The 22,293-nt window shown below is 33.5% G+C and overlaps 2 protein-coding genes across 7 annotated transcripts in view; one reads left to right on the forward strand and one right to left on the reverse strand.

The window, feature by feature from the left end:
• CYLD (ubiquitin carboxyl-terminal hydrolase CYLD) overlaps positions 1-5,946 on the reverse strand; it is a 12,867-nt gene extending 6,921 nt beyond the window's left edge. The window contains exons 1-6 of one of the 4 annotated variants that reach the window (XM_068765180.1): positions 5,675-5,946; positions 4,288-4,410; positions 3,490-3,687; positions 2,623-2,822; positions 1,812-1,991; positions 585-740 (exon numbers count right to left, since the gene is read on the reverse strand). In XM_068765180.1, coding sequence (XP_068621281.1) covers positions 585-740; positions 1,812-1,991; positions 2,623-2,822; positions 3,490-3,687; positions 4,288-4,330 — 777 coding nt within the window. In that variant the 5' untranslated portion in view covers positions 4,331-4,410; positions 5,675-5,946. Of the gene's footprint in view, positions 1-584; positions 741-1,811; positions 1,992-2,622; positions 2,823-3,489; positions 3,688-3,792; positions 3,885-4,287; positions 4,568-5,674 lie in introns of those variants that run through there. The other 3 variants (XM_068765177.1, XM_068765178.1, XM_068765179.1) reach the window with 3 other exon arrangements.
• LOC137922233 (probable phosphorylase b kinase regulatory subunit beta) lies at positions 3,995-22,162 on the forward strand. 3 transcript variants are annotated; one of them, XM_068765174.1, is made up of 21 exons: positions 3,995-4,101; positions 6,612-6,729; positions 6,812-6,947; positions 7,211-7,493; positions 7,663-7,792; positions 8,413-8,564; positions 9,476-9,812; positions 9,893-9,982; positions 10,421-10,447; positions 11,003-11,157; positions 11,875-11,994; positions 12,146-12,256; positions 12,707-12,834; positions 14,222-14,397; positions 15,034-15,296; positions 15,880-16,038; positions 16,647-16,772; positions 18,261-18,484; positions 19,458-19,572; positions 19,999-20,232; positions 21,441-22,162. In XM_068765174.1, exons 1-21 carry the CDS (start codon positions 4,099-4,101, stop codon positions 21,600-21,602), a joined length of 3,249 nt encoding a protein of 1,082 aa, XP_068621275.1. In that variant the 5' UTR covers positions 3,995-4,098; the 3' UTR covers positions 21,603-22,162. The 3 variants fall into 3 exon arrangements, with proteins under 3 accessions (XP_068621275.1, XP_068621277.1, XP_068621276.1); XM_068765175.1 differs by lacking the exon at positions 3,995-4,101 and adding an exon at positions 6,407-6,493; XM_068765176.1 differs by lacking the exon at positions 10,421-10,447.
• Positions 22,163-22,293: the final 131 nt, after the last annotated feature.

A 22,293-nucleotide genomic window follows, 5' to 3' on the forward strand; every position in this document is an offset into this window, starting at 1 on the left:
TTGCATTATACGTATATACCTACCTATTAAGGAATTTATGCATCATTTATAAGGAAGAGATAAACATTTTTAACATGTACACTATGTATGTAAAAACAGGGATTAAGTATTCCAATGAAATTGACAAAAGAAACTATGACTTCTTTTTATTTTGATCAATGCGAATATTATTCATAATTTTTTTTGGAATTCAATATATAATTTTTGTACAATTAATAACTTATTTCTGGGTGAATATAGGTGCGTATATATCGCGCCGCCCTGCATTTGTATGTTTACGATTTTTTTTTAATTTGTGGAAACTATTTGAATAGATATATTATAAATTATTATTTTATTGCGTCGCCATATCTTGAGCTATAAAGATTGGTGTAAGTCAAATGTTCGTTATGGGTTCAAGGGTCCATTTAGCCGAGTACTATCGAAGTTCAATCGCATGCTCTTTTTTCGGCTGCCCCTATTTTGCTGCGCTTTCCTAAAGGCACAGTACCGTGAAGCTTTTGTTTGCTTGTTGTAAACAGCACAGGAATTTCTTATTTCAAAGTCAGCTATGTCGCATTTTTAAAAAAAAATTCTTAACAAACCTTTTCCTCTGAGGTGAGCCCGGGAACATCAGAGAGGCGTTCAAGGAGCGTGCGGAGCTTCATGACGCGGTCGGCACGCACATAGCCGTGCCGGCGTAGAGGGTTCACCACTTCTTCACGTAACACGCATTGGACTTCCGAGTAATGTGGCGAGTCCTAATGCACACCCAGTTTTACAAATCAAACGTGTTTATTCATTAATTCATATATTCATACTTGGCAAGTAATTTAAAGTGTATATAAGAATGCCACAAGAGTCCAATTTAAGGTACCCTATAAGGCATTTAAATTCTATTCTAAATTTATTTTAAATAGATACCACTTAGTTATTACGCTATTATAACACAATGGTGTATCGTGATCATCGTGAATGAAATATGAGAAAATAAAATGTGTATGTAAACGTAATGGTTTTTTTTCGTTTAAGGATGTTTTTTTGTTGGCATTTACACCAAAATGGTACCGAACATTGAGTTAACTTAAAAGTTTAAAGCTTTGTGCAATTACTTAGCTCGACAGCTCAATACATTCATAAGTCAAGCTCTTAGTTATGCAATATGTAATAGCATTTTGAGGTCTCAGGTGGAAAAATTTTTTAAATTTGAAATTAATTTCTTGTCATTGCATGATGTATATTTAATTACTATTAATAATTAATTTTAACAATATTTGTACGTATAGCGCTCTATTACAGGAACATATTATAGAACAGTGTTTGCGTATTGTATAATTAGGACGCTATGGAAGTGACTGAACGCAAGAACAAGCGAAAAGATATTTCGGCTGTCACTTCATATACGTTTAGCATTGTGTTTAGAAGGTGCCCGAACAAGGCAAACTACGGTTTGATTTTTAAAATTTGTTAAAGGAAGTTCTACAGTTCATTAGTTCTATATTTTTAAAGGCTTCTCCCATAGATCACACATTACATCCAGTGTCTTTCGATGGTCGTAACAAAGTTTTTGTGAATGACATCCTACGCTGAATTTGCCGGTCCTTGGTCTACAACCCATAATGTTACGGCCCCAGCAGCGTTCTCTCCTACGCTCTTTGTAGCCTGCTCTATTACTACTTCAACTGACTAATCTTGCTATGTCGGTAACTATCTTTCGTCAACGAACCTCCTCGTTCCTGATTCGATTTCATAAACAGCATATAATATGTGGCCCGAAGTACTAACATCCGTAGATATGAATAAACAGTACTTGAAATATTTTACTTGCTTACCTCAGGTTCAGGAGGCCTGTACAGCAGCGCGTCGAAAACGCTCGTAAAGGTAAACATTGCGAATAACGTCGCGTCGAGGTAACATGAGTTGTGATGACCTTGAATTCCTCTATTTTTTCCCGCCAGGTCGCCTAAAGAGTTCAAAGGTGGAACTATGCCGGGCACAACAGGACAATCTGGCTGCAAACAATAAATTCAAAGGTCCTATCAAGCATTTCTTATTGCTGCCTGGTCGGTATCGGTATATATCAACAATCGTTCCGTTTGACGTTCGTCGAACATGACATTCACAGCGCCACAGGGTTTTAAGTTGCAGAAGTCGGTTAGCATAGACCTGTCGTTAATCACTAAGCTCGAAGACTCCTGGCGAGACCACTGGGTCTGAGAAATTAATATTGTGTTGAGTTGTTGAATTTCTTTGTATTGAGATTATAACATCGGGAGGGGTCGCAATCAAGGGCAAATGGACCACTTGGAATGGATGTATGGGGATCGCCCAATCAACCATTACTAATGGTATTAAACATTAATCCCTAGAACTGTCTCGCTCGCACTGTACCTACCACACGCAGACCTGTGCGGGTTCAATCACTCTCGAGTTGTACAACTCAAAATGTATAGATATATCGTCAAAATAAAGAAGCTATATGAAACAAGAGACGCAAGGAGTTAGGAACAAGTCGGAAGTGAAACAAGAATCAAATCGATTAGCAATATTGATTGATTACAATGTTTCTTATATATTCGACAAACTTTTAGTCAACGACCTATCTCCCACAGATGTATATGAGGCTTTATGCATGCATTATACCTGATCGTAATTTTGTGGACGGTGAACGTCTGTCGGTTCTGGTGGAGGAGTGTCGCGGAAGCGAGCATCGCGCCGACACAATGGAAGCGGTACGAAAAGCGCGCGACCCGGCGCGCAAGAGAACAGTCTCATGCCGCCGCGGCTGCCGTCGCCAAGACCGCACACGTTCTGCTCTAACTCCACGCCCGCAGTGGCCGTGTCTGTTTAATCATACATTTTATTTATTTATTTGAAAAGCAGATAAATAGTTCCACATTTAAGAATTATGTTACACGCACAGTTATCCGCCGATTACACAGGCAAACAGTGTAAAAGTTTTGGGTCAATTAATGTATCATACACGGTATTCAAAAATCAATAGATTATAATTATATAAAACGTAATAATTATAGCAATAATGTAGTAAAAAAAAAGCGTATATAAATTAAAACTAATTAATTTGTACTATCGCCCCATTCAAATAAGAAAATAATATTACAGATTTTTAAGTGATCCCTTGGTAGTCTGATTGGAAATAGGTAAAAAAAACCACTTCAAACCTTTTACTGACAAATGGACTATACATATACATAAGGGGTGACCCTTAGAGCTTGTATTTCTATAACCAATTACTTATATAGCATCGTTCCGCATTATCTTACACAAAAAAATACAAATGAAATATCACAAAATTCTAGTAGTACATGTCTAAATAATAAGTAGTTACTGAAGCGTGAAATTCGTGAAAACAGGATAAAAAGTAATAAAGACACGCACATCGTGTAAAGATTACTGTCATTAAAAGTATAACGACTATCTTTTACTGAAACTAATAGTTTAATTACAAATTATGCAATACAATTATACAAATATAATGGAAGTAGTTACCATCAATAATTCCGATCCATCTGACGACGCCATAATAATGTTGGTCAACATCAGTTGCGACTTCTACCAGCGAACCAACGCCAATTTCTTCTTGTGAATGTAAAGACAACGAAGACTTGGGCTGCTGTTGGGCTACACGGGGTGATCCAAGCACCGGAGAATCATACAACTCATCGGGAACATCACCACCGCATACATCTAGGACGTTATACGAAAAAAATTACATACGCGTTTACTTAAATACAAATAAGGATTACACAAGTATAAATACATTTGTAAAAGTTTAATTATTGTGTTACATACTGTCTTCGTATTGAAGCACACAAAGAGGTATATCATTTATATCTATCTCTTGATAATAATATGCTTGGGACATAATACACGCTGACAAAGCAATCTAGTGCCAAACAAACGTTCCTCTACCGCGCCGGTGAGAATATAAATAGAAATTGGGATACTATAATTAGATAAAGTAGAAATGTACTCAGTCCGTAATGTTATTGGAACAGTGCGCCCATATTTACCGTTATCACGATATTTCGTAAACATGTAGAATATTGTGTTAAACAGTTTTCTTTAATACAGCAAATAAAATTTATTACATTCAAAATGGTAAGAGTTAATTTTTTAACAATATTTATACAAATTATTATTACGTTATTATTATTTGAACATATTTGCCAATTAGCTGAGTTTAGTGTACCATATCATTACAATCAAATGATATAGGGATAAAGTTTGAAATGTTTATCCTGCAAGTTTTATATTAATAAATATAACTTTTATATTGCCACTTACCTACTAATATACCAGTCTCAATTTTCTTTGGTTCATGAACCATTTTAGACTGATGAGAATTTGCTTCAGGAATAATAGATTTAACTGATGATGTCGAAGGTTTGTTCCGCCTTTTTTCTGGAGCTAAATGATTAATCAAGTTTACAGATTTATTTCTTTCATTTTGTACTGGACGCTGCATAATGTGTCTAGATTTTCTGGGAACTGTTGCATAGTGAGTATGCTCAGGCTCACGAGGTGCTGGAGGCCAGCTACCCCCTATTAGTGTAAATAGATCCAACTAAAATAATTACATAAATCAATATAGACATAAACACATCAATTCGAAACTCACAAATAAATGAAATAATTATTTTGATAAGTTTTTTTTTATAACACACACATGAACTTAAAACATCTAACAAAACAACAAATATAAAAGTAAGGAATATTTATTGTTATTTTTCATAATTTATAATATACCATGCATGATGCCAATACTTTCTTTTTAGTTAAAAAAACAAGGATCTTTTTTATTAGAAATTGTGCCGTAATAGAAAGTTTTTAAACATTGTTAAACAAGGATTTTTCCAAATAATAAAACTTTTATACCTGTGTTATTATTATAAACACAAATTAAAAAACAAAAAGTTTGGAAAGATATTTAGTGAATTATAATTATACCAATAAATATTGTAACTCAATTTTACATTTATGTCTTAATTTAATTAATTACACATATACATTTCAAGTGAATGTAATAAAAAATATTAAACAGCTGATAGCCACAAGAATAAAAATGATCATTATTACATATTGGTATTTAGAACAAACTTATTGCTGGTTAAATGCATATGTTATGCCATATTTGAATCTTAATTAGAAACCACTGATAATATATAAAAAATATATAATTTGAGTGAAACCATAAGCTACCCTCTGAAATACTCCATAATTAGAGATCAGACATTGAGAAGCATATTTACCTAATTTTAATTCATGGCTATGGAAGATACTTCTCTATGGAACCAGGAACTGAGTGAGAAAGAGAGGTGGAATACTGTTTGTATCAGTGACACAAGAAACTATACCTGCTTGTGTACATGTTTAGGCTCTAATAAGAGTTCCTTTTGCTAATTTATCTGTTAGTTATTGAGACCACCGTCTCAATAACTAACAGATAAATACTCAATAACTAACAAATAATACTTCTCTGTACATTATATAAGTACCCATCTGTTATAGTTTTGGGGGCAGATATTTGTTAACTGTGAATATTTCCCACTCATTTATAAAATACATGAAATTATAAATTTATATTTATGTTGATTAAAGTTAATTCGTTTAGTGATGACGTGCATGAGGTATATCAGTGTGGTTAGTGAATAGGACTATTTTTAAGGTCAACCTGTGTTTCTTTGTTGAGGCTTGTAGAGTCATGGTCTTGATGATTTTTATGACTCATTCTGCTCACTGTACACTAAATTGAAGTATTGATTAGCTACTTAGGGTTCTAGTCCACATTTCATTATTTCTACAAAAATCAGTCTTATAATTTGAAAAAACTGACCTGGTTTTTTTGCTTTTTCAATATTATTGATAGTATTTAATGCAAAAAAAATAACATTACTAAATATTAACATTTAAAATCATTATATCATGAATAAGTGGATAATTTATATTACAAATCTTCTGTAACAATGAACAAAATCATCGACTACAAAACAATAACATATGAGTTGACATTAAGAGACATTAATGTCGCAGTACGAATGTACATTCATACAAAAACCTGAAAATTTTATGAACATTAATTAATCAATATTTTGATGAAAAAGTCTGAAAATAAGTTAGGTTAAAACAACTGTATTAATTAAATAACGAATTACAATGTATCTAATTTTAATACCTACCACAATAAACGACAAATCGTGTGGATAGAAATTGAAAGATATTTGTTAAACCAAATATACGTACTATGATTAATACAAAGTTAATTGAAATTTTTATTAAAATTTTCGTTAAATTTGAGCTCTAACATCTGGAAGCATTTCTAAATTTTATCACAATTTCATGTTTTGTAAACAACTGTCTGACATTGACATCAATGACCTTGGAATGTTCATCGGTTATTTCTATTGAAAAATAATTTTAATTTATAGTGTTACGAATAAAAATAGTGTCACATGTTTTTATGCTTTTATTCTTATTGTTTATAAGTTAAAGTGTAAATATTATACATGTTTCTTTTACGTGATTGAATTAAAATCCTTTTGTATAACAGATGAAATTATATCAAATATGTGAAACAAATAACATAAAACCATTTATAAAACAATTTCCAGGTGTTTCCCGACATTATGATCAGACAAGGAAGTATTGACGATATTAATGCTCAACAGTTTCTTAAAATATCTAACTATGAAGACACAGTTCGGCAACTTGATATTTATTATGCTATAGGTAAAAGGCTTTTATAAACTTCAAAAATATTGCGAATTATTTTACTACTTAAATTTTTAGTAAAAATACCATCTTGTTACAGTTAAAAGACAATTGCTTAGATTTCAAAGTCCTATAACAGGATTATTCCCTGTTTTATCCTCTGATCTTCAAATAGCCAGTGTACGAGATAGCATATATTGTGCAGCTGCAGTGTGGGGATTGTATCAAGCTTATAGGTATTTTTTATTAACTTTGAATAAAATTTTTAAATATCTCAAAAGTAAAACAAGTTAAAACTTTACAGGTTAGACACATAATTCCATTCTAGTTTTTTTAAATATTGTTATACTCATGTCAGTAACTAAATTAGATGAATAGAATAGAATTTTGCTAGTTAATACCCAACTGGGGTCTTAAGTAATAGTCAATAAAGCTATTGAATATAATTAACCCTATACATCTAATTGCAATGCTTAATGAACGCAATTTAAACTTTCAGACGTATTGATGATGATCGTGGAAAATCACATGAGCTTGGGCAGAGTACGGTGAAATGCATGCGTGGTATTTTAGAATGTTGGATAAAACAATCTGCTCGTGTGGAAGCCTTTAAGACGAGACAAAGTGCTGCACATGCTCTCCATGTTAAATTTCACCTCACCACTGGAGAACCTGTGCTTTCAGATGAAGAGTACCATCATTTGCAGATTGATGTTGTATCTCTTTATCTCCTATTTCTTGTACAGATGATAACAGCTGGACTGCAAATTATATATACACAGGTACATGTTTTAGATGCAATAATTTTATAATATTGCAAATTAACTTAACATAAAACATTTTAATTTTCAAATCAAAACTGCGAAAACTTTCACTGTTTTAATTAAATCATTTCCATTAACTTATCTTTTATATACAATTCTTATAGTAAATATTTCTTTTTATTTCCAGGATGAAGTAGCATTTGTACAGAATTTAGTATACTATGTAGAACGAGCATATAGAACTCCAGATTATGGTATGTGGGAGAGAGGATCAAAATATAATGATGGGAAGCCTGAAATTCATGCCTCTTCCATAGGTGGGAATTATTACTGAAAACATTTAACCTTTGATTCCCTACCATTACTAGTACACCAATATACTAACTTAAAAAATATATTATTAAGTGCTTATTTTAAAGTGAAATTAATATATATGACAGATACCAGAAGAACATTGTAATTTTTAATCCTTTGTCTCATATGTTGAATTTATGTTTTCTAAAATTTTATTAAATTTTAAACCAATTGGGAAGAATGGATGAAAACTCAATCACTGTTTATAGTTTAGTGTTAAAAATAAGTAACTGTTTCTTCTATTTCATTTATCACTCAAACAAAGCTGCACTTTGTTTGAGTGATAAATGAAATGGTAATAAGTGGTACTGGTAAATGTAAAACCATTTCTTTTTATTTCATAAACATTTTCGTTCAACGCCTTTGTCCTAAATTGTAGGACTATTTATTACTATACAAATAAAAACTACATATTTTTGCTTACTGATTAGAATTTGCAAAAGTAATTTTTAAGGTGGTTTTAACATAATGAATAGGAAGAAAAAGATGTTTTATTCGTAGGCTTTATGTATAAATATGTATTTTGTTATAAATATTTCGGTTTGCTACCAGATAAAATATTAGCAGTTTTTAAATCATTCAGGTATGGCTAAAGCAGCGCTGGAAGCAATTAATGGCTGCAATTTATTTGGTGACAAAGGGGCGTCGTGGAGTGTAGTCTATGTAGATATTGACGCTCATAACCGAAATAGAAGTATTTTCGAAACAATGTTGCCACGTGAATCTAGTTCGAAGGTAAGATTTTCTGTACCAAAAGTTTCCAAGAAAAAGAGGCTTATTTACCGATAGTAAATGATGCATATTTATTACGATATTGTAGTACGAAATCCGCGCAAGAACTAATTGTTAGTTGTTAAGCTCTTGTTAATCCTGCCTGACTTTTTGAAAGGTTCCATCAATAAAAATTTGCTGACCGTTGTTCAATATAACTTAACTTATCGGTCTCATATCATCTCAAACTATATAAATAACTATATGTCTATTATATAGCTTTTTTGTTTCTTTATTAAGATGATATTAAATATTTGTGTTATTATTTATGACCACAAAAACTGTTATAATAAATGTACATTCAGTGATTCATTGGCCAAATTCACTAAAGGAATCAAAGTTTTAGCAAATCATTGATTAAGGAAATTAGCCTTTGGAAACTGTTCTATGTTGACTGTGTGTAAATCATTGAATGATCAATTGAAATTCAAAATCGATCATATGTTCATGCATTCTAGCAACCAAATAACAAATTTTGCAAAAGAGATTCCATATTCGGATGCTCATTTATTGAAAGTGAAAATGTTACCTCATTATGGAATAAATGATTTTGCAAAGTGGTAAATGAGACGACAAATTACACCTGATTATACTAAGACTTTGAAGATAGTTCCTTTGGTTAGTTTGTCTGTTAGTAAACAGTATTCATTGTCTACGTTATTTCTCATCAAAAACAAATTTTTAACTATCTGTCCAATTATCCAGATAGGTAATAAGTATTTATTTAACATTTTCGAGCTTTCTTTATTAATTGAACTCAAATTAATTATTTGTAGTAAGAGAAATGGATTAATACAATATCATAATTAACAGTTATGTTGTATATTGCTGTTATAATATAATTAAGTCAATATTTGCCTAAATATTGTTTTCAGGGTGTTGATGCATCACTACTGCCTACCATATCTTTCCCTGCATTTGCTACACACGAAGAACTCCTGGTTCAGTTGACCAAAAATAACATCCTCACTCGATTGCAAGGTAAATACGGGTTCAAACGGTTTAGCCGTGATGGCTATAAATGTGCACTCGAAGACCCAAACAGAAGATATTACAATGAAGGAGAATTGAAAGAATTTGATGGCATTGAGACTGAATGGCCGCTGTTCTATATAATGATGATCATCGATGGAGTATTTCGTACTTTACCAGATCAAGTTGAGGAGTACCAGCGGTTATTGAAGTCTCGAATATATATGGATGAATTTGGAGGTAAAATAATATATTTCTTACTTTATTTCAAGGTTTGTTATTAACATAAATTCTAAAGTACATTATTTTTACATTTTTAGATCCGGTAATACCATGGTATTATTATGTTCCACGAGAAGGTGTAGAGAATGAACGCAGTGAGCCTTATTCTGTACGAAGGATACCAGCCAGTGAGTTTTATGTATATATAATTTTTTTCAAAATCAAAATGCATTTCTCAGACAGGAAATAGAAAGTTAAATAGTGAAAAACAGTTTTTCGATCTTTTATTGGTGTTATATATCTATAATTTATCTTTTTTTGGTTTAGTATATTATGGAGGTAGTTTCAATGAGAGTCTGTATGTCAATGAGAATTATAATTTATAATTACAAAAGAATAAAAATATGTCTTTATGTTTGGACAAATATTATTTTCATTCGCACCTGAGATTTTGTTCGACACAAAAGTGTTATTCATAATCAGCCAACAATTTAGGTAAATATCCAAAGCGAAAATCCGATCTCTGCTTATAATATAGTAGAAGTTATCTTTAGTTTAGAAACGTACAAAATGACGTATCAATTTTGTGAACGCTGATTATTAAGCACATTTCAATATAATTACAGACCAACCGGGCGATAGTGAAAATAAAGGTAAAATAAATTTAAATCGAGAATGACAGAGCCTTTTATCTTTCTTTCTTCAATTCTTGTGACTAATTTTCTTAATATCGCTAATTACTAATGAGAATTGTATCATGAATAATCTCTTTTACTGCTCGCCTAATAAATCATAAATTAAAATAACTATAGTGAATTTATCATAATTTCTTTATGGCGTAACAATTCAAATTATACATGCTTTTTATCATCATTTTAAATTGTTATTTAAGACAGACAATTTTGGTCAAATATTATTTACATACATATTATAAATCTAATAAATAAAGGTAATATTTGATTTAAAAATTTTTATTACTTGGATTAATAGACGTTTCGGAATAAATTTCTTGTTCAGTGAAAAATGATGTTAATAAGTTCAATGCTATTTTTTTAAGTTTTAACTTGTGTATTGTAGTCTTTAAAATGCTAATGCTTTGTGCTAATTTTTAATTATATTTTTCATTAGGTTGTCGCTTGATATGTATATTAATAATTTAAATAAGCTTAATTTCGTCGTATGATTCTCACAAGTTATTACTAATGCAGATACAGGGGGTCTTTTCTTGTGGGCCCAGTCATTATTTGTGCTGGCGCAGCTGTTGACGGGAGGATTGCTTCACGTTAACGAACTGGATCCTATTCGGCGATACCTACCGTCCTACAACAGACCCCGGCGAGCTGGTCGTTATTCAGCATTTCAGGTAATTTAATGCCTATATATGTGGCTTAAAACGAAAATTCTTTTTTCATTTTTAACTTTTCTCCTTTAATTATATTTTCATTATATGTAATCAATCAAATATTTATAAATTATACGGAGTAATAATAATTATACTGTACAGAATAGGTAGTTTCAGAAGTAATAAGTAAATAATATAATGATAAAATAGTAAGAAAAAGCGTTATCTGATTAGTAGCGTTACTGAAATAAAGTTATTTAGTTTACTTTCTTGCAGACTTTGTACTGCCAGAAGTCATTGGTTTATCATTGTCATTGGTATATATTCTTATACTAAATGTCTTCATATACATCTGTATATATATATATATATATATATGACAAAGAGTAAATTAAATGTTTAATAAAAAATCATTATTTTGATTACATGCATGTAACACAGGCCAAACCAGCATTTGTAAGTATTCAATAATATTGGTACAAGGAATGGCAAGAATAATAATTATTCCCATCATTATTTCAGTCGTATGACGTTGTCTGTTGGACAGAGGCCACCCCCATAGATTTCCAATGGGGAAGTTGTAAGCTGTCTGTATTTAGCATCTTTTTATTTTATATTTATATTACATATTCAAGATAATACTATATTCTTCACTGCTACTAATACTATGTGCTTCACTGCTACTAATACTAATAAAAGTTATAAAAGTTTATATCAAAAGGTCAATATTGTGTGTAGGGTACAGCCACGGACTTGGTGGTCCAAGTGGTGCTTATTGCGGAATCCATGAGATTACAAGCTATGATGGGCACCTATGGCATACAAACACAGACACCTCATGAAGTTGAACCTGTTCAGGTAGGCAAATAAAAAAATATCTCGTTTATACTTTTATTAAGTGAAAGGAAAATTAAGTGTTTATTCTTATTTTGACAACCATAAGCAATTACAGATCTAAATTGCATAAGATATCTTTGAAATAATTCAAAATTGAAAAAATACATTCTAGGTTTGCAGTTCTACACAACTAGTACATGTATATAGAGAATTGGGCGTTTGCCCAAAGCTGAAACTAACAGGACGTCCAATAAGACCTGTGGGATCTTTAGGAACAAGTAAGGTAAAAATGAAAAATAAACTTATTTGAAATAAACCCAATCAAGTTCTTATTTAAAGTAATATAATATATATATATAAATATATACATATAAATATATATATATATATATTTATATATATTCTATATATATAATATATATATATATATATATATATATATATATATTTATATATATAGAAAATAATGTGTACAGATAATTCATAGCTTTTATATACATTTTTGCATTATTTAAAAGCAATGAATTAAGTAAGAAAATTAAGATCATTTCAAAGTACGAAACAGAATGTTAAACCGCAGTTATACAATTGTAATTAAAAACAAAAAAAAACATTTGCAGTTTCGATCAAATGTAAGAAATTGTTTATATTAACAAAGTTAATCTATACCATGTTATACAATAAAGTTTTAATACAATTAATATTTATTTTTAAACTTTAATTTATTTAACAGATTTATCGAGTTTGTGGAATGACAGTATTGTGTTATCCGCTCATATTTGAGGTCTCCGAATTCTACCTGTACAGAGATATGGCTTTGTTGATCGATGACATAAAAACCGAATTGCAATTTGTCGGGAAGTAAGTTTTGATATTATTTTTATGTTTTGTGTCATGAGTTTTTGCAGTATTATATGGTATATGTGTATAATTTATGTATATATTACATACTTGCTAGCTAATTATATCACCTTCATGTGTTTATTAGTAATTACATATTATTTATAGTATTTATTGGGTATTTATTTGGGTATAATATAATTTAATAGAATAATTTTTCTATAACATTTATGAACCTGTCTATGTAGTGTACTTGTAGAGAATGCCTATACTAGAATAGTTTGGCCGTTATACAATCTGTAAAAAGAGTGAATAAATAGATACACAGAAACACCATGTACAGCTAAGTTTTACTGTCAATGTTATACGAAAATTTCTCAAAATAAAAATGAGTACACATTACATAAATTTTCTTTACTGTATACTTCATAAATAATCATTATAAATTCGCCAATTCTAGTCTATTAAATTAATATTGGCTTGTACATACTTATCTATTAGTAAATGATAACTTAGTTAAGGATGTGTCTACGTGTATTTGTCATTTGCATCGTGCGAAAGCATTATTTTGCTTTAATCTTGATGGTTACTCTTTACCATAGGGTATAGCGTATTTTTTGACTAAATTCTTTTTAACTTGTAATTAGACATGTGAATTGCATTGATTTCTAGTCTAAAAAATCTAACATTGTAAGATTGAGAGCATTTTTCACAAAACAAGAACGTTATATTATATTAGATGGTATTTCATAAAATTTATAAAAATGGTTATGAATTGTGTTTTTCACTTTATTTGGAGAGCTAGCGAGGACATTGTCCCTCTGACAGCGGTAGCCGCTTCACGCGCTTCGGAAAACGTTGCAAAGTTAACATTTAAAATAAGAATGAGAATGATAGTTAAAGTTAAAAACTTGTGCAGGCTTGTAATATGGTTTGTTATGTGGTATGACGGCCATATGTTAAATTGCAATTAAAATAGAAGTATCAGTGGGATCGGAAAGTAATGTCGCTTTCTTAAGTTAAATTCACACGACAGAATATAGTCACCTTCGTTATTAAACCTTTTGCCATCTATTATACAAATTTTCATGCCAGAACGGTATAAATCAATCGATTTTTCTGTAACATATGTCGACAGAAACGACATTATTATCCGGTCCTCCTAATATATTGCCGATAGTGAATAATTGTCTCTGGTCCTTTAACCCATACATTCTTTGTACGAGTGCTGGTTTTTGCTGGCCTAATCTCTGCTCATCTACAGTTGAGCAAACGATAGCAAATTAGACAAAGAGCCTATAAATTTATTTGATAAAACTTTGTATACCACAAACAAGTAATAGGTAAACAGACATGTAATATGTAAATACATCCGACTAGGGGTGTGAAAAATATTTTTTTGGATTAGGTATTGGCGTCTTTCGGGTCGGCCCACGGTTTGCCTGCTGGTACGCGAGGAACACATGCGAGATCCACATTTCAAACAGATGCTCGACTTGTTCGCGATGCTTAAGAAGGGCCACTGCGACGGCGTTAAAGTGAGACTTGGTCGCTTGCAGAACTTGATTTCAAGCTCTTGCATAGGTACGATTTTGAAAATGGTTGCAATTTATGATTTATTGTATCAAAAAATAACAAACGGACTCTGTTAGATAAACATGAACTAATCAACCGACAAAGGGTGAAGAAAACGAGGCAACCTTGTAACCAAGATGAGCAACTATTGTTAAAGAATTAATTGCCATGTTTCTGATTGCAGTTTATGTGTCATTGAGATCCGGTAAAATTTAGCGAATCATTGTAACCACAAGGTTCTACTTGCATTGTTGTTTAATTTTATAAATAAATATTATTAAACCTGGACTTAAGATGAGGTACCACGCAGGAAATAAGGCCGCTGTGGCGCTATGTATCTGGAGTTGTCCACTCCAGAATCATACACAGACTGCCCTGCCAGACGATCTTGTTAAGGCTGTCGCAAGATTGGGCGCATGCCTCATTCTACCGGTCCTATTGAAAATCTATGAGGGAGGCCTATGTCTAGCCGAGGACGCCCTGAGCTTGAAATGATGGTGATGATGACAATATTATCGAATTATTATGTATTTAATTTATGGTTAACGTCTGATCTGGACTGTTTTGTAAAAAGTCAGTGAATATTTACGTTATTAAATTTCTTTTAGGTTTACATTATCTGCGACGTGTTTGTTGATGTTATAGAGCATCTGGACTTCATGAGCCAAGGCGAATTCCCCTCGGAGATGTTCACGCAGTTCAAGCAGTTGCAGCACGATTACATCGGCTACCAGTCGCTGACGGACGTGCCACGGACGCTCACCTACAGAGAGGAGAACATCAGCTACGACTCACACAAGCACAAGCCCACACACGAAGTTGTTAGCGCGCTTCGTTCTACAGATAATATCTTTGCACAGTGTCAATTATGGGGCATCTTGCTTGAAAGAGAAGGACCAATGTACGAAGTACGTCATAGTAGTAATAAAACCCCTTTTTATTCTGACACAAGTTTAGAAATATAAAATTCCACTACTGGATCTTTGTCATTGCCTATCATCAGTGTTAGCAACTTTAAAATCAAATATCCGCTATTTTAATTCAGAATTCCAAATTTAAATTTATTTTAATATAGCTGCTCTGATATCATGCTGTCAAAAGTTATAGATCAGTTGCATTCAAACATCTAGCATTTAGGTTAAGAATTCCAAATTCAAGTTTATTCTAAACTAATTATCCGTGAGGTGTCATGCTTTCAAAAGTTCCAGGCCTTTTGTAGTCCAAGATCTGTTATTTTAGTTAAGAAATTCAAGTTTACACTAACTGCCCCAATAAGTCATCTGTCAGTCACCATCAAAAGGCCTTTCGCAGTCAAATATCTGGAATTTTGGTTAAGTTGCAGAAGTGTATTATGAGACATTAACTGACTATTGGTGGAGTTATAATAAAACTAGTCGCAAGCGGACCCTATGATACCTGAGGCATGCGTAAACGGATTTCTCCCGTACCCCGAATAAGAGATCTAATGTCCAATGCCCTTATTTATGGCAGGTAAATGGTAGAACAGCTCTTGAAAGTTTAAAGAGCTTGTACCACAGCGCGGGCGTGTTGCGGCATTGGCGTGCTGTCCGTTACTGCTCTTCGCTGCTGAACCATACTGTTGACTCCATTAGCCCTTTTATTACTACCGTCCTCGTCAACGGCAAACAGGTAACCAGCATACATTATAGTTTCAATAGCAGGTCCGTAGTCTGGTTTGTTGCTACCGAAGTCACTGTACTTCGCCTTAGGTATGTGCGCAACGAAACAGGTAAAGCGAGGAGAAGTATCGGCTGTTCCTTTCCATAAATCCTCTGCAAACGCTCTTAGCGGCGATGCTCATGCTGTTTTTCTTACGGCCTCACATGGTCGCACTTTTCCAAAGCTCAGTACAGGGGTTTCGGTAGCACTATAGTAATGAACATCTACCGGACATTTGAACACTTATTTACCTTTGAAATATCGGCTTATTAAGAAAAACACAAAAATAATTTTGCGATTAAGCGAGTGCAATAAATCTACGCGTCAGAAATCCCTTTGATTAATATATCCAGGGACTCGTTATATATGTTTCCAATGTTTAATATAATGATACAAGTAATACGCACAATCACTCATTTTTCCTTAATCTTAAATGTAGAATTTATTCAGAAATTATTTATTTTATCTTTATTCTTTCTTTACTATACTATAGTTTTGAAAATTAAAAATAAAGAGAAATATTGTTGAGAAATACGTTGTTTTTTTAATTAATCTCTATAATAGCTCCAACATTTCAGCTTACTGTCGGCGTCATAGGGCGTAAAGAGACCGTGTTCGACAAACCAATGACTCCCGGAGAGATTCAGTCTGTGATGTATTCAACTATTCAGCCTTATGATGTGATCGGCGCCGTGTTACAGCAGGTAAGGCTTGTCGAATTTTCTTCAATTACGATTCACCTATATATATTTATATACATATATATAAGGGGTAGATTACTCGCTCTATATATTTTATATACTCGAATGAATATGAGGTTTCTAAATTTCTGGTGTTGATAGGGTACGCATTTTTTATACCACAAAATAAGAGCTGGGTGGAGACGCCCTATCATAGATCGACTTGGTCTTTACTTTCAGGGCTGCTGCTGGTTCGCCAGCTCGTCAACCCGCTCATTCCCCTTCGAACCCACATGCGCCTTTACCCACGAGAAATGTATGTCATTTCCAAGTCTTCAGCCTCAGTCAGTTTTATCCTCCTATCCTATCTCGAAAACTATCAAGTGACTTGACGATTGATCAATCTGCAGTTCAAGGGACAATTTGAGTCGCCGACAATCCTAGCCACCCGGTCGGACATTGTTAAAATATGTCTGAGCGGTTTGGTTGGCACACTTTTCGGCCTGAAAGTTGGTTTCTCCAGAGTTCCTCTAGACCGCCACGTCGGTATGAGATTTGCGCGCCGACACCACTTGGAGTTTGCTATAGTCCGTGTAATATAGATGTTAATAAAAATGTCGCACACTTCATTTATGTGGCGAAGTTGATATGTAATATTATGTCCACTGCATACAACTGGGTAAAAGGGCTTAATTTACACATAAGTAGAATATTCACTGTTTTACAAAAGCTAGCCATTACATTCATTAACTAAAAATCAATAATAGTGACGAGCCATGCTTATGTTTAGAATTTCCGGAAAATACGAAAGTAACCGAGCTAACTTAGCAGATTGGCAAGTTGAAGTGGCAGTAGGTGGGTCACATGGCGCGTAGATCAAATGGTCGCTGGCGTCGGTTTTGGAGTGTAAATCACGCTAAGTAGCGCGGCGTAAAATGTTCCCTTACAAAAAGGGCTATTTAACTGGTTATGGTCGTTACAAAACGTAACAAATCTATGGTTAATACATGGGTTTACCTAAAGATTTCTTATATTTTATATATTAGCAGTGGACGTTTGGCGCTGTTGCTAGGGCTTTGAGCGCTTCGAACAAAATACAATTTGGCACCCTTTCCTAGAAAAATACATACAAATTTATAGCAATTTAAAATAAGTTGTGAAAAAAAGCAAAAAATCAAAGTAACACAAAAAATGTGTAAAAAACTTAATTATTGAAAAATAAAACAATAGTTATTCACTTTCAAATAATGCAACATACATTAAAAAATATTTTATTTTTATCGGAGCCTTGAAAATGCGTCGGCCCGGGGCAATCGTCCAGCTTGCACGCCCTTTTATCCAGCGCTGCCTTCGGCCGAAATGATGATGATTAGATAATCTCGGTAAGGTTGCTCCACAAAATGTTACTGAAGTGTAGAAGCACCTTTCGAAACGAAAAATACTAGACAACGATGTATATCTCTGAATAAAAATAAAAGGGACTCTTTAAATACAAATACCTCTATATAACAGGAAATTGTGCTGTACTGTGGTCGACTGATCGGTACAAATCCGGATATGTTCCGTGGGATATTGAAGATACGAGTGGGATGGGTATTGGAGGCGATCCGTACGTACTTGGAGCTGTTCCCGGGTGAGAAACGCGCGGACGCCACGCTTGAGAGCCTGTCGCCGTACCGGCTGCGCAGTCTGCTGCAGCGTGTGCTCACCGTGTCCGATTGGGCCGACGAACGCGGGTGAATAACAATTGTACTATGATTTAATCATATGTTCATATGAGTAAGTTTATTTTGCAAAAAGCTTTGGTGTCGTTTGGAACTACATTTTAGAAAGTTTCTTTCATTTGATTTAACTAAATTCAACAAAGATTGGCTGGGTTCGGATGTGTAGAGCGTTGTCTTTTTTGCACAGTGCTCCGACAGCTTGTTATTACATATATATAGAGTAATTGAAATCGTTTGTATTATAAATATATTTATTTCCAATAGGCATGCCAACAACAATACATAATGTAAGTTTACATTAATTTCATTTAACAAAGTACAAAATTAAATATTGGAATATTAGAGGATGCCGCTATATACGGGCATCGAAACATAAATAATTGCGTAAAATGGAAAAAAAATTAACGGCTCTCAAAATAATAATAAAGCAACATCTCTACAATCATTTGCATATTAAATTAAGAATAGCTATAATGTGTTTATAAAACATTATTATAATTGCAGCGTCATTCTCGGATATCAAGCAGTCATTTCCTACCATGCCATCGCATACCTATTGCGTGGTACAGCGGTTTTGGTAACACTGTAATATTGAATCGTCGATTGAGTTACATATGATGAACGCTGCCGCAAGCTCTGATACGCTTTGAAATGGATTCCTCTTCGCAATCGGATTTAGTTTTTATCGATTTGTGACTACTCCGATCGTCACAGATCTCGTTTAAAATTAAATTTTCCGGATTTTAACGGATACCGAACACGTAAAACGCACCGTGCGTTTCTTGGCGGTAATTTGTATTTTCACGTCTATGATTTATTGTGCAGTTTTTGCAACGCCGGATTTACTGTACTTATATTTAAATATCACGCAATATCGCGAAATATATTAAAGTGGCTCAAAAATGCATACTTACTTATTTTTATTATAAAATAGTGATGACTTTAAAGAGAAATAAATTTAAATTAATCTAAGATATATTTTTAGATTAACACCTCTGCAACGCCGCCAGTTAGAAGGATGCTTGTGCCGTGTGCCGAAACATTTCTACATACAAATTTGGGATATTCTCTTACGGACGCCGAAAGGAATAATAGTACAGGTAAAATGAAAACATTCTTCTCTATTTTTTCTGAAACTATTATGAAGATTTTTCCCTATACATAGCAAGTCAATGCTCGCAATAAATCAGTTTTTATTTTTCACCAAAAAAATTCGAGTAATCAGTTTAATTAATACATGTTTATAATGGTGTGATTCGGTCTAGAAATTAAAAATTTCATGTATATATTTTACCATCCATGTATCGTAAATCTAATTCAAATTATCTTTATTTAAGTAGGCATTTACACGTACTTTTGAATCGTCGGTTATTTTAACATTATAATTAGTAAGCTACCACCGGGTCGGAGAGCTGATCTCCTAAGAAGAGCCTGTTAGAAACTCAACAGTTGCTCTTTTAAAATGCCAAATGAACTTGCCGGTAATCTCATATCGATTATTTAGATATTTTAGTTATTTTTAACAGGGACACGCGATTCCTGCTCAGCCAACGTTAGTGAACATGTCACGGTCAGAGCTATCGTTCGCTCTCCTCGTCGAGGAGGCGCTCGTGCGCATAGAGTCGGCGTCGCGACGTCAGCTCTGCGTAGAACTGCTCTGTGTCCTCGCCACCATACTCCGCCGCAACCCTGAACTCTATCTACAGCAGCCTTTGGATTTGGACAAACTCTTGGATGACGCGCACTATACTTACGCCAAGGTACGTTTCAACAGTGACGTCTATACAATATATTCATTCCTCAGTACCTAAAAACGAAGGTCTATGACCAAAGTATGTTACGAGTAACGATTTACCGGCTAGGATACGTGGTCTTTCGATTCGGGCTTCTTGGCTTTTCAACCGGTCTTATTGAAAATCTGTGAAAAAGTCCAATATCAAGCAGTGGGTGTCCTACACCTGAAATTGTAATGATCATAATGATTGTTCGCTCGCTTAATCACGCCCATATCCAATTAAACTGTTCCTAACTAAATACTCAAGTTTACAGTGACCAGTTGCTGACATAACTTGGAACAATGATTCACTGCATTCTCGACACGAACTGTAACCTATTTCATGGGGCTGTAGGGTCAAAAAAGGGACTTCGGAGGACGATTCTGGAAGATAGTGTATCATAGACCATTTCCATTAAATTGATCATAAAAGTTATATAAAACTATTTGTTTGGCCTTGATTTATTCAACCACCTCTAGTATTCTATTACTATTGGACAATTGACGACCACGAGTCGGTAGACGCGGCGTGGGTAGAGGACCCTCCACTAAATGGAGCGATAACTCAGTGAAGGTCGCTAGAAATCCGATGTTAATGGAAGACCATCGCGCTTCGTCTCGTCCGCAGTGCCGAATTGCTGAATTGGGCCTCTTGCAAACATATACGCTTATGCGGACACCATTCCGTTCGGCGCAACTAAAGAATATTTACATGAATCTCTCTTATTAAAAAACAGTGTCTATTATACTCTGTGTGTCTACTTTGATAAGTTAAATAACTATTAGGGGGACCAGAAAGTAACGTCGCTTTCTTAACTTAATTTCACACGACTTAATTTTTACAAGTTTTTATTTCTAATCAACAAAATATTCACCTTCGTTATCAAGAACCTTTTGCCATCTAGTATACAAATATACAAATTTTCAATGCCGGAGCGGTAAAAATTAATCGGTTTTTCTGTATATATATGTCGACAGAAACGACAATGCTTTCCGGTCCCCCTAATATATATTATTTTGTAAGCAACAAATATATTATTATTAAATCACTGGATGCGGATACCGCAAGAACGCTCATCGCGGCAATCTTTAGGCGAGGGATATCTTGCAGTGGGCGTTAATGGGCTGATACAATGATTAGACAATGGTTTTATTGTCCTTATTAATGTAGATTTTTTAAATTAAATCTAATAGGATAGCGGGCTGCCGGAAAGCGAGTACAGGTCGGCTTTGAGCGCAGCGGCGCCGGCAGTCGCGTTGGGCTACCTGGCGCGGGCCGTCGTCAACAGCGTATTGCAAGCCGCGCCTGCACCACACCTTCAGCCTGCCGCTAACGAATCCTGCCTCGTTGCATAATCAAACTATAATCCCATTATGCATAGTTCGTATACATAACATACCAGCTACATCCTTAAGAGAACTTAATTCCTATTATTATCTACGGGATAATTTAACGTGACCCCTTGTGTACATGACAAGAATGCCATAAGAGCCCAATTTGATAGAAACTGAAATCTGATTAAACCTTCGTATAAGGCATCCTTCAGCTGAAAGCTACGAGGGTTCTGAACGCCCTCTAATCTGGGAAGAGCCCACAGCAAACACGGACGCTTTTTTTGTTTACTTTCGAAATATTCTCAATACAGTAGTTTACTTTTGTGCTGTTATCACTTAATAATCCTTGACACTATAATAGTTTCTTTGCAGTGTAAGTTTTTCTTAAATACGATGAAATAAAAAAAATAATGACGAATATTGTAATGTCATACACAGGTACCTGCAAAATGTGTCCATTTTTAAAAACCTATGGCTCACTTCCTATAAACATGCAACAAAAAACAAACTAAGCCAAGTGTTGCCGAGTTACATAAATTATAATGGCAGGACAATAAAACTTATTTTTATTAAAAAAATATACTATTACTTTTATTGAAAATAAATATTGTTTCCGTCAAAAGCAAAATAAAAACTAAACATAAATTTAGTGCCATTTTAGTTTTAAATGTCTATTGTACATAACTTGGTAAAGTTATTATTGAATTGATAA

Source organism: Battus philenor, unplaced genomic scaffold (assembly GCF_028537555.1).
Source record: "Battus philenor isolate CCGP_79_NKW_IND1 unplaced genomic scaffold, ilBatPhil1.0.hap1 SCAF_2, whole genome shotgun sequence".
Classification (NCBI taxonomy): Eukaryota; Metazoa; Arthropoda; class Insecta; order Lepidoptera; family Papilionidae; genus Battus; species Battus philenor.

What these genes read in the sequence shown, in the direction of transcription:
- LOC137922233 (XM_068765174.1), top strand. An exon ending in GAATTGCAATTTGTCGGGAA is followed by an intron (nt 12,835 to 14,221) that starts GTAAGTTTTGAT and finishes TTTTTGGATTAG; the next exon opens with GTATTGGCGTCTTTCGGGTC. An exon ending in GATTGGGCCGACGAACGCGG is followed by an intron (nt 18,485 to 19,457) that starts GTGAATAACAAT and finishes ATATATTTTTAG; the next exon opens with ATTAACACCTCTGCAACGCC.